This window comes from Dysidea avara, chromosome 11 (assembly GCF_963678975.1).
Source record: "Dysidea avara chromosome 11, odDysAvar1.4, whole genome shotgun sequence".
Lineage (NCBI taxonomy): Eukaryota > Metazoa > Porifera > Demospongiae > Dictyoceratida > Dysideidae > Dysidea > Dysidea avara.
The window spans coordinates 1,071,708-1,085,117 of NC_089282.1; the positions used below are offsets into that span (position 1 = coordinate 1,071,708).

A 13,410-nucleotide genomic window follows, 5' to 3' on the forward strand; every position below is an offset into this window, starting at 1 on the left:
TACTACGATAGTTCATGTATCAAACACAGCTGAGTGCAGAGGAATTTATACGACCAATAAAGGTTTCTACATAATTATTTTGCAATTTCACAATGATCAACATAATTAGTGTAGTAAAAATTTTCAAGGTCTAACAGCAATTTTTGTGTGAACATACAACAAATATACAATGCAGTTTCTTGATCTTCATTTACCAAAGGTAAAAAAAATATCGATATACTCTAACAAAACAATCAGGCAATACTCTAATATAACAGTCGCTTAGCTGCAGTGGAAACCGTTTTCAAAATATCTGTGTACCCTGCAGGTAGTCAGTAGTTTGCAGTACACATAATAGCATACATTGTTGCTGTGCTTATCACACTTACAATCATTTCCCACATAAACACTGACCTGGACAAGTTACCCTGCTCACTGCAACGTCTCTACCACAGCCACTTTCAAATACGAATGTATATGTTCCACAAATATCTTCAGTTGGAGCAGGAGCAGGACCAATTCGATACGATTCAGTAGGAGATAGGGGATCTTCCACACCATCTTTGAATACCCTAACACCATCAATTTGTGATCTATTACACAATACGCTAGTTCCATTAAATAGTGGACATGATATCTGAAAGATGTTAAATTGAAGTGAATCAAGCACAACATCTTGTCCACACACTATTGAACGTTCTGGACCAGTTGGTGTCACTGTTCCACTATCACTTTCCAAATTAGGTGGAACTACCAAAACAAATATATAAAACTGAAGCACATTTTTAAATTGTACTTACCACATATATCTGTACAGCGTGTTACTTTAAAACAACTTCTGCCAACAACACAGACTTCACAATCATAAAATCCTTCTGTTCCAACTTGAGCTAGGGAACCTCTAAACGTATCAGTAATTATCATAGACCTGTTATCTGCAGCTACTACAACATTAGTTTCCCCAGAATCATTAGTTATTGGCCTGCCATTCTTATACCAAGTCACATTGGCAATCCCCCCTCCATCCATAACTGCCTGATCAATCACTTGCCCACAATCTATTTCAACTCTTATATTCTCTGGTATTGGAAATGGATCATCAATGAAGGTAACAAATGACATGTTGACAACTGAGAAAAGCAATGAGTAAAAAGATAGGTAAGTATGCAAGATATACTGTATAGTGGGAAATTTTCAAACTTTCGCGAAACTGTGCAAAATACGATTTTCACGTTTTAAATTCACAAAAGTCTAGAAAGCGGGTAATAGCTATGTGTATAAACTGAAACATTTCACAATTATATTTTCACAAAGCTATCATCACTCGTGAAATTCGTGAAAGTTTCGTCCCTCAAAAATTTCCGGCTATGGTACATTTTGTAAAGTAATTAAATTTAATTGTCAAGTTATAGAGCAGCAGTGCAGTCAATATTATAAACTAACAGGTGCATTAGTGCAAATAATGAAAACATTCTATGTGCACATATGCAGCTCTGGGGTTCTTGTTTATAGCTCTTGTACTGACCATGTTGCACCTAATATTGCACAAAAAGAATAATTAAATTAGTATTTTAATTTAAAGGAATCTATGCAATAAAAAGTAGTGAAACAAGAGATGAACGATGGTATTACAGCATAGCTTGATGGGAAAGTCCCTACTTTGGCATTGAACAAAATTATAGCTAATGTGCCAAAGTAGGGACTTGCCCACCGAGTTATGTTGTAATATTATCATTTATCTTTTTTATTGCATAGATTAACAATTTAAAAAAAACTAGTTTAGTTTTTTGTTGTAGCACAGCTAGTTAAAGTGTAATTTGTGACTGTTCTATTAGAATATCATACATGACTGTTGTATTAGAGTGACTGTTCTATTAGAGTATCTCGAGTCAACCATGAACCAATAAGGAGTGAGGTCATCTTGTTTACTGTTAAGTAAATAGCTAGATTGTTAAGAGGTGTGGTTTCCGTACTCTATTGCTATTAGTCCACCTAGATCTTTATTTGATGGGTGTGGTCACGAACCTATCGTGAATGGGATCCCAATCGTGAAGTTGCAGATATCTAGCTAGTATACCTCTTACAGTAGCAAAGCACTTCTAAAATCCAGCTCCTAAATAATTCTGAGGCATCTAAATACGCTGCTGAAAGAAAGTGTTGATATGGAAAATTAACGCCTGGATATGGTTTTGTTGGATGAAGAAGACAAGCAGCTTGATTGAAGACAAAAGAAACAACAAGGCGCAGAGGGCCTACACTCGTTGGAACCCCAAAAGGCACATCCCACTGGTGAGTTTGTTATTGTGGCATAAAATGGTGGCTGTGAGCTGCTTCGTTTGGCCTCTATGCTTGCAACTGTGGTCAGACTGTAAGTGAGTGAGTGAGGAAGACCAAATTTCAAGTTTTGGTGATTTAAAAAAATCTATATCCAGTCATTAGTAAGTGTTTTCTTGTTTTTAATGCTGTATTTCATAATAGATGGACTAATATTATTCCGCAGAGGTGATTTTCGTGGCGCAAGATGTCTCTAGAATGATTTTTGTAGGTGGCATTTTAGGCAGCACGTCATTTTTGAGGGATCTCTACTTAAACAGTACTACCTGCAGTTCGCATCCTGGGGTTGGAGGGAATTTTTTCCTTACTTTGGCCCCTTTTCTGTTACACCTTATCAGTCAGTCAGTAAGTCAAGTCATTAGGTCTAAGTCCCTGAAATTAGGTTAGGTAATCCTAAGGCTGCAGCACATGTTGTCAGACCTTCAATGCTGGTCACTGTAAAGTGCTAATTATACAACCAAGTACTAAGAATAATACCAAGAGTTAATAATAAGAGAGAAGAGTGTCTAACGCCGTATAGTCCTGTAACAGATGATTGCGCAGAAGTTAAATGGCTTCTTTTCCGTGTAACGTACAGACTGGCTAGTGTATTTTCGCATTTAACCACAAAGGCTATCCCAGACACAAGGGCGTGCGTTCAACTCGATGTTCAAGTTCACCATGAAGAGCATCGCTCTGTTGCGTAAAGAGGTGTGGCTGTTAACCTCGAAGATAATTCTGGGGGAGAGCGTCTGAGAAACCAATAAACACTGAACCAAAGGCGGAGTATCGCTTCGAATTTTCACTGCGTCGCCATGTTACCCTACCTTTGAGCATTCTTGAATTGAAGGAGCACTGTTCCTTGTGCATACAGCTCAGTCTTTAGTTCAGCCTTCGAATATTCTCGAGAATTCATCATGGTGCAGCTAAACTAATTGCGGTAAGGAAACGAACAAATACTAGAACCCTATACGTTACACGGAAAGGAAGCCGTTTAACTTCTGCACAATCAAGACACACGGTAGTGTGTCGTGCGGCCCAAGAAGCCGGCGCGCCACACCCGTGAGTATATTGACAGGAAGAACGAAAACGTCATTTTCACACCTTTGTATCTCGGTGATCACTTATCTGATTGGAACCAAATTTGCTACACAGTTGCCCGCCAGCTAAGGGAGTCTACATTCCAAATTTGAAGGAAATCGCTCAAGTCATTTCCGAGATACGAGCTGCCAAAGTTTCATTTTTTTTCTTCGTTTTTTTTTTCTTCTTATTCTTCTTCTTCGTCTTTTCGCACACTTGCAAAAATTGCTATAACAAGCAAACGCGTACTCCGATCGCCTTGAAATTTGGCACACAGAAAGGGAGTCCAACGGCGAATCCTAGCATCAAATTTGGTACAAATCCGATGAATGGTTCAGGAGTTATGACCGATTATTCGCGTAAAACAAGATCGATTTGTTGTCACGCCTACAGGGTAAACCGCTTCATGGAATCAGTAGAAAATCGCTATGTAGATGGAGTAACCATCGTAGGAGTGCCTTTTGGTGGTTTGAAAGGAATCGAGATAAAGACCACGGAGATATGAGACAAAACCCAACCTGTGTCACAATTACGCGATCGATTTTTATGAATAAAAAATTATTAGTTTTCACGCCTACTAGGCAAACCGCTTACAGCAATGAGCTGAAAATCGGTGTATAGCTGGAATAATCTTCATAGAAAGTCCTTGCAGTAGTACAGAAGAATCGGGTTACAAACCACTGAGTTATGATTCGAAAGCCAACTCCGTGTAGCAAATGCGAGATCGAGATACTCTAATAGAACAGTCACCCTAATAGAGCATTCGGCTAATTTATTTATTCCATTATAGAATTTTATTACATCACAAGTTATTCTGAGGGAGTTCAGCTGCAAACAGTTAATCTTATAGACAGTTCAGCAAGAAGACAGTCACCATGTGGAGAGTTAAGCAAATATATCACTATAGAGATTCAGAACATTACAAGTCACACTGAAGAAAGTTCAGCTATAAACAAGTCATGCACTGTGTAGAGAATTCAGCTACAATTAAGTCACTCTCTAGAGAATTCAGTTACACAGAATTCAGCTACACACAAGTCACTGTGGAGAGAGTTCAGCTACAAACAAATTACCCTTTAGAGTGATCAGCTACAAACAAAACACTTTGCAGGGTGTTCAGCTGCAACAAATCAACCTTTAGAGCAATCAGCAATGAACAAATCAACACAAATCTACCTGTAGAGAGATAAGCTAGAAACAAATCACCCTGTAGAGAGTTCAGCTACAAAAAATCACCCTGTAGAGACATCAGCTAGAAACTAGACACAATGTAAGGAGTTCAGCTACAAGCAATCACCCTGTAGAGAGTTCAGCTAAAACAAATCAACCTGCAGAGAGATCAGCTACAAACAAATCACCTTATAGAGAGTTCAGCTACAAACAGATTACCTGTAGAGAGATCGGCCACAAACAATTCAACCTGCAGAGAGATCAGCTACACACAAATCAACTTGTAGAGAGATCAGCTACAAACAAATCACCCTGTAGAGAAATCAGCTAGAAACTAGACACAATGTAAGGAGCTCAGCTACAAACAAATCACCCTGTAGAAAGTTCAGCTAAAACAAATCAACCTGCAGAGAGATCAGCTACACACAAATCAACTTGTAGAGAGATCAGCTACAAACAAATCACCCTGTAGAGAGATCAGCTAGAAACTAGATACAATGCAAGGAGTTCAGCTACAAGCAAAATCACCCTTTAGCGAGTTCAGCTACAAACAAATCAACCTGCAGTGAGATCACCGACAACAACGTACTTGTACAGAGTTCAGTTACAAACAAATTACCCTGTAGAGAGATCAGGTAGAAGAATTCACCTTGTAGAGAGTTCAGCAACAAAGAAACCACCATGTAGAGAGTTCAGCTGCAAACAAATCACCCAGTAGAAAGATCAGCTAGAAGAAGTTACCTTGTAGAGAGTTCAGTTACAAAGAAACCATCATGTACAGAGTTCAGCTACAAAGGAACCACCTGTACAGAATTCAACTACAAACAAATCACCCTGTATAGAGATCAGCTAGAAGAAGTTACCTTGTAGATAGTTCAGCTACAACAATTCACCCTGTAGAAAGATCAGCTAGAAGAAGTCACCTTGTAGAGTGTTCAGTTACAAAGAAACCATCATGTAGAGAGTTCAGCTGCAAAGAAATCACTCTGTAGAGAGTTCAGCTACAAAGAAACCGCCATGTAGAGAGTTCAGCCTCATACAAACCACCTTGTAGAGAATTCAACTACAACAAATCACCCTGTAGAGAAGAAGTTACCTTGTAGAGAGTTCAGCTACAAAGAAACCATAATGTAGGGAGTTCAGCTACAAAGAAACCACCATGTAGAGAGTTTAGCTGCAAACAAATCACCTGTAGAGAGTTCAGCTAGAAACAAATCACCCCGTAGAGAGATCAGCTGGACGAAGTCACCTTGTAGAGAGTTCAGCTACAAAGAAACCATCATGTAGAGAGTTCAGCTGCAAACAAATCACCCTGCAGATAGTTCAGCTACAAAAAAATCACCCTGTAGAGAGTTCAGCTAGACGAAGTCACCTTATAGAGAGTTCAGCTACAAAGAAACCATCATGTAGAGAGTTCGGCTACAAAGACACCACCATGTAGAGAGTTTAGCTGCAAACAAATCACCTGTAGAGAGTTCAGCTAGAAACAAAATACCCTGTAGAGAGACCAGCTAGAAGAGGTTACCTTGTAGAGAGTTCAGCTACAAAGAAACCACCCTGTATATAGTTCAGCTACATTTCAAGTCACCCAGTAGAGAGATCAGCTGCAAAAAAATATCCTGTGGGGAATAATGGGTATGTAATAAATATATGTATATAATTTGTATAATTACTAATAAAATCAAAAATAATTGAAGTACTAAAATTCTTCTTTAAGTTCTTTTCTTCTTCCTGTAGTAAAGAAAAAAACACATGGGTTAAAAAAGCCCCAAAGCCAGCCATAGGCCGGCTTTGCAGTATACAAATACAAAAAGAAGTGATATCTAAACAAAAACAGCCAAGCTGTAAAAAAAGGTGCGGCCCCCAAAAAGGCCATGGTGAAAAAAGATGTGAAATCCAAGGTGGCGGCCAAGAAATGGCTGTGATGGTAGGTTAATGGTTACATTTTAATAACGACAATTCAGGTGAATTTTGTGCCGCTTGGTCTTGGCACCAAATTCAACTGAATTGTTGTTATTAAAATGTAACCATTAACCTACCATCACAGCCATTTCTTGGCCGCCACCTTGGATTTCACATCTTTTTTCACCATGGCCTTTTTGGGGGCCGCACCTTTTTTTACAGCTTGGCTGTTTTTGTTTAGATCATATATTACAGGCCTATACAGCGTTAGACACTCTCCTCTCTTATTATTAACTCTTGATAATACGAAACGCAGTTAAAATTACGTCATAAATAATTAAATAAACAATTAATAATTAATGTTTGAGAAAACTACGAGGCCTAGAGACATAAACTAACCGGGGATCGATTCGCCTGTGAACGAAGGCACAAACATAATCGTTGCGCCCGTTCGTGCTGATGACTTGACCACATGTGTTTACTTATTATCTAATTCATCCAAATAGGAAGGGGTGGCACCAAAAGACTAGGCCTGCACGAGGGTGCTTCCCCAAAATATTACACACATACGTATACATATAAGTTACTAAAGCATACAAAAAAAAACAAACTGCACAGAGAAGATGTACAAAAAGCAAGAAAACACAACACATGCACACACAAGACAAACTAACAGATTACAAAGAATCAAAATGTGTAATTCTATATAATGCCCAGTACCACACCCTTGCTTAATTATAGATTGCGCAAAGGAGAAGATTAGCGAATGTCTGTGAAGTGACCTCAGGAGAGCGAGAGGCCACTTTACACATAAACAAGAAGATTACAAGTAAGTTTTTATGTTTGTAACTCAAGTCTCCATGCCAGCTGCCAGTCACATAAAATATTTAATTAATTAACAATAATACAAGAAAACATTAAAACATATGCCACGCTCTTTACAATACAGTTACATATAAAATACAAGTAAACAATTTTGTCTTGTGCAGCTGGCATGGCAAACTTCCTTTGTGTTGGTGTCAGGCAATTCAATACATGCTTAATCTTTTTTGCCTTCACCTGGCTACTAGGTTCTGGCTGGCTTGGCTGTCTTCCTTTATCTGGTTCATCTGGCTTGCATACTCCTACAGTATTGTGTAGCTATCTCCTGCAAGTTGTGTATGCATAATTATAGTGTGTCACCCGTCACTGTGCCATTGCTACACCACTTATGAACCTTATTTAGCTCCAGTTGATGTTGTTACTTTACTGTACATTGGCTAATAATTTTTATCTGTTGATGTTGCCTATAATGTATTGCTGCATACAATACTGCAATAATGCATAGTTCTCTCCTGTATGTTTTGTATACATATACTGTGTACACATCACTGTGCCATTACCACACCAATGATGTACTGGCACTTAGCTACTGGTGGCCTTTAGTTATGATGCCACTATTGTGTTGTATCTGTCACTACTGTGACATATTGAGTTGATTTGGGGATCGTGCCTTCACCACCTAATAGCCTCACCAGGGGGCTGTCATGTTGGTGTATGTACTTGGTTGTATGTGACGCGGTCCTAGTAATTATACAACCAAGTACTAAGAACAATAAGAAATGCGGTTAAAATTGTCATAAATAAATAATAATTAATAAATAAATAATAAATAATAATTATTATTAATAAATATTATTAATATTATTATCTAATCCAAAACAGCTAAGCTGTAAAAAATGTGTGCGGCCCTCAGAAAGGCTATGGTGAAAAAAGATGTGAAATCCAAGGTGGCGGCCAAGAAATGGCTGTGATGGTAGGTTAATGGTAAAAATTTTAATAATGACAATTCAGGTAAGTTTTGTGAAGTGGCACAAAAATTCACCTGAATTGTCGTTATTAAAAGTTTTACCATTAACCTACCATCACAGCCATTTCTTGGCCGCCACCTTGGATTTCACATCTTTTTTCACCATAGCCTTTCTGAGGGCTGCACACTTTTTTTACAGCTTAGCTGTTTTGGATTAGATTTCATTTCTTTTTGTATTTGTATACCCCAAAGCCGGCCTATGGCCAGCTTTGGGACTTTTTTAACCTATGTTTTTTTTCTTTACTACAGGAAGAAGAAAAGATGAAGTAGATGTACTTTAAATATTTTATCAGTAAACGTACAAATTATATATATAATACATATGTGACCGGATTTGCGAAAGGGGTCTTCCACACACATCCAATTTGCCAACTTTGACAATTGATAACGTCAGATTGGAAAGAGCTATTGCCTTGAAATTTGGACAGTGGTGAGCACCACTATAGCTGAATACATGGTGACATTTTCAGGTTAATATGTTACTTGAACACTGAGTTATGGTCTCCAACGTTTACAGAATTGGATGTGTGTGGAAGACCCCTTTACGCAAATTCGGTCACATATATTGATTACATGGTGGTTTCTTTGTAACTGAACACTCTACAAGGTGACTTCTTCTAATTGCTCTCTCTACAGGGTGAATTGTTTGTAGCTGAACGATCTACAAGGTAACTTCTTCTAGCTGATCTCTCTAAAGGGTGATGTGTTTGTAGCTGAATTCTGTACAGGTGATTTGTTTGCAGCTGAGATCTTTACAGAATGGTTTATTTGTAGCTGAACTCTCTAAAAGGTAACTTCTTCTAACTGATCTTTCTACAGGGCAATTTGTTTCTGGCAGAATTTTCTACAGGGTGATTTCTTTGCAGCTGAACTCTCTACATGGTGGTTTCTTTGTAGCTGAACTCTCTACAACGTAATTTCTTCTAGCTGATCTCTCTACAGGGAGATTTGTTTGTAGCTGAACTATCTACAAGGTAACTTCTTATAGCTGATCTCTCTACAGGGTGATTTGTTCGTAGCTGAATTCTGTACAGGTGATTTGTTTGCAGCTGAGCTCTTTACAAAATGGTTTCTTTGTAGCTGAACTCTCTCCAAGGTAACTTCTTCTAACTGATCTTTCTACAGGGTGATTTGTTTGTAGCTGAACTATCTACAAGGTAATTTCTTCTAGCTGATCTCTCTACAGGGTGATTTGTTTGTAGCTGAATTCTGTACAGGTGATTTATTTGCAGCTGAGCTCTTTAAAGAATGGTTTCTTTGTAGCTGAACTCTCTACAGGATGATTTGTTTGTAGCTGTAATCCCTACAAGGTAACTTCTTCTAGCTGATCTTTCTACAGGGCGATTTGTTTGTAGCTGAGTTCTCTACAGGGTGTTTGTTTGCAGCTGAATTCTCTACATGGTGGTTTCTTTATAGCTGAACTCTCTACAAGGTGACTTCTTCTAGCTGATCTCTGTACAGGGTGATTTGTTTGTAGCTGAACTCTCTACAGGTGATTTGTTTGTAGCTGAACTCTCTACAAGGTGATACTTCTAGGTGATCTCTCTACAGGATTCCTTGTTTCTAACTGAACTCTCAACAGGGTGATCTGTTCATAGCTGAACTTTCTACTGGGTGATTTGTTTGCAGCTGAACTCTCTAAATGGTGGTTTCTTTGTAGCTGAACTCTCTACAAGGTAATTTCTTCTAACTGAACTCTCTATAGGGTGACTTGTTTCTAGCTGATCTCTCTACAGGGTGATCTGTTCATAGCTGAACTTTCTACAGGGTGATTTATTTGCAGCTGAACTCTCTACAAGGTGAATTCTTCTAGCTGAACTCTCTACAGAGTGATTGATTTTTTGCAGCTGAACTCTCTACATGGTGGTTTCTTTGTAACTGAACTCTCTACAGGGTGATTTGTTTGTAGCTGAACTCTCTACAGGGTGATCTGTTCGTAGCTGAACTCCCTATAAGGTAACTTCTTCTAGCTAATCTTTCTACAGGGCGATTTGTTTGTAGTTGAGTTCTCTACAGGGTGATTTGTTTGCAGCTGAACTCTCTACATGGTAGTTTCTTTGCAGCTGAACTCTCTACAATGTGAATTCTTCTAGCTGAACTCTCTACAAGGTGACTTGTTTCTAGCTGAACTATCTACAGATGATTTGTTTGCAGCTGAACTCTCTACATGGTGGTTTCTTTGTAACTGAACTCTCTGCAAGGTGACTTCTTCTAGCTGATCTCTCTACAGGGAGATTTGTTTGTAGCTTAACTCTCTACAGGTGATTTGTTTGCAGCTGAACTCTCTACATGATGGTTTCTTTGTAGCTGAACTCTCTACCAGGTAATTTCTTCTAGCTGATCTCTCTACAGGACGATTTGTTTGTAGCTGAACTCTCTACATGATGGTTTCTTTGTAGCTGAACTCTCTGCAAGGTGATTTCTTCTATAGCTGATCTTTCTACAGGGTGATTTGTTTGTAGCTGAACTCTCTACATGATGGTTTCTTTGTAGCTGAACTCTCTACAAGGTAACTTCTTCTAGCTGATCTCTTTACAGGACAATTTGTTTGTAGCTGAACTCTCACATGATTGTTTCTTTGAAGCTGAACTCTCTGCAAGGTGATTTCTTCTAGCTGATCTTTCTACAGGGTGATTTGTTTGTAGCAGAACTCTCTACAAGGAAACTTCTTCTAGCTGATGTCTCTACAGGGAGATTTGTTTGTAGCTGAACTCTCTACACGTGATTTGTTTGCTGCTGAATTCTCTACATGATGGTTTCTTTGTAGCTGAACTCTCTACAAGGTAACTTCTTCTAGCTGATCTCTTTACAGGGTGAATTGTTTGTAACTGAACGATCTACAAGGTAACTTCTTCTAACTGATCTCTCTACAGGATGATTTGTTTGTAGCTGAACTATCTACAAGGTAACTTCTTCTAGCTGATCTCTCTACAGGGTGATTTGTTTGTACCTGAATTCTGTATAGGTGATTTGTTTGTAGCTGAGCTCTTTACAGAATGGTTTCTTTGTAGCTGAACTCTCTACAAGGTAACTTCTTCTAGCTGATGTATCTACAGGGTCACTAGTTTGTAGCTGAATTCTCTACATGGTGGTTTCTTTGTAACTGAACTATCTACAAGGTGACATCTTCTAGCTGATCTTTCAACAGGGTGCTTTGTTTGTAACTAAACTCTCTACAAGAAAACTTCTTCTAACTGATGTCTGAACAGGGTGAATTGTTTGTAGCTGAACTCTCTACAGGGTGATTTGTTTGTAGCTGGTCTCTATACAGGTTACTTATTTCTAACTGATCTCTTGAATTCTGTTCAGGGTGACTGCTCTATTAGGATGACTGCTCTATTAGAGTATCTTGATCTCGCACTTGCTACACCAAGTTGGATTTCGTGTTATAACTCCGTGGATTTAAGTCTGATTCTTCTACACCATTGAAGAGCTTTTCTAAGATGATAACTCCATCTGTACAGCGATTTTCAAAGCCTTACCCCAAGCGGTTTACCTGGTAGGCGTGGCAAGCAGTCGTTTTTTATTAGCTAATCTCGATTGCATAATTGCTACATACTGTTGGTTTTTTCGTTGTATCTTCCTGGTGTTTAGCTCGATTTCTTTCAAACCACAAAAGGTTTGAGGTTCAATAGTTAACTTATTCACCCACCGATTTTCAGCTTCTTCCCATATGCGGTTTACCCTGTAGGCATGACAACATATTGGTGTTATTTTTCGTGAATAATCGCTCATAACTCTTTGCCTGTTCATGGTATTCCAGCCAAAGTTGGTACAGAGATGCGCCTTTATACCCCCCTTCTGTGTGCCAAATTTCAAGGCGATCGGATAAGGCGTTCGCGTTTTATAGCAGTTTTTGTAAGTGTGCGAAAAGAGGAAGAAAAATAAGAAGAAAAAAAAAACGAAGAAACTAAGCCAATTTTTGAAGTCGCATATCTCGGGAACGCTTGAAGCGATTTCGCTCAAATTTGGAATGTGGAATGCTGAAAGTGGAGGGAGTGTCCACAGCAAAATTCGTGTTGTTTCATCAAGGCAGCACAGAGCTACGGAGGTACGAAAATTGCGTTTTCTTTCTTCCTGTCAATATACTCACGGGGTTGCGCGCCGGCTTCTTGGACCGCACGACACACTACCGTGTGTCTTGATTATACAACCAAGTAGTAAGAATAATACGAAATGCAGTTAAAATTACGTCATTAATAATATATGAATGAATAATAAATAATAAATAATGTTTGAGAAAACTACGAGGCCTAGAGACATGAACTAAGCGGGGATAGATTCGCCAGTGAATGAAGGCACAACCGTATAATAAGTACGCCTGTTCGTGCTGATGACTTTACCGTACATGTAATTCTATATAACGCCCGGCACCATGCCCTTGTTTAATTACAGATTGCTCGAACGAGAAGATTAGTAAACGTCTGCGCATTACAAGTATGTTTAAATGTTTGTAACTGTGTCTTTTGTGTGCAGGATATGCGTCATGCAGTGAAGGACCAGCTGATGACCAGCTAATGACCAGTTGGGATACCAGCTGATGCGCTTATAAACAACCAGCTGGAACAGCAAGGTAATGAGTAATGTAATACTTGTACCGGTAGTTGTATTATAGGTCTACATCTTCATCCTTCATCTGGCTTGCTAGCGGCTGGAATTATTTTCATTATACCGCCACCTTCATCTGGCTTGCTGGCGGCTGGAATTATTTCCACTCGGCTTAACTACTAGTCTACTGTGAGTCTGTAATAGCTAAACAAGAAGCCGATGCAGTGCTGCATATACAACAATGTGTAACTATCTCCTGTATGTTGTGCATGGCTGTATGCATAATATTATAGACTGTGATCACTGTGCCAATGCCACACTGCTGATATACAGGTACATCACCAGTGGCCTCTAGTTACAACAGAGTCTGTTGTGCCATATTGGCTTGATTGGGATCAATTGCTAATTGTGCCTTCACCATATCCCTTATTCTGCATAGCCTCACTTCACTGCTGAGTCATCTTCAGAGACACGTCACACCTACAATATATAGTTACTTTCAATATAGCTAACTTAACTTGGTTTTTAGTGTAGGTTGTGTTTTAGTATTGTGGTTTTCTGATGCCAGT

At 38.9% G+C, this 13,410-nt stretch overlaps 1 protein-coding gene across 1 annotated transcript in view; it reads right to left on the reverse strand.

Annotated features, from left to right (window-relative positions):
• The window catches only part of LOC136237874 (uncharacterized), a 121,451-nt gene that overhangs the window by 56,362 nt on the left and 51,679 nt on the right, over positions 1-13,410 (reverse strand). Inside the window, exons 5-6 of the mRNA XM_066028119.1 lie at positions 780-1,109; positions 394-729 (exon numbers count right to left, since the gene is read on the reverse strand). Of these exons, the coding sequence (XP_065884191.1) occupies positions 394-729; positions 780-1,109 (666 nt within the window). The remainder of the gene's footprint in view (positions 1-393; positions 730-779; positions 1,110-13,410) is intronic.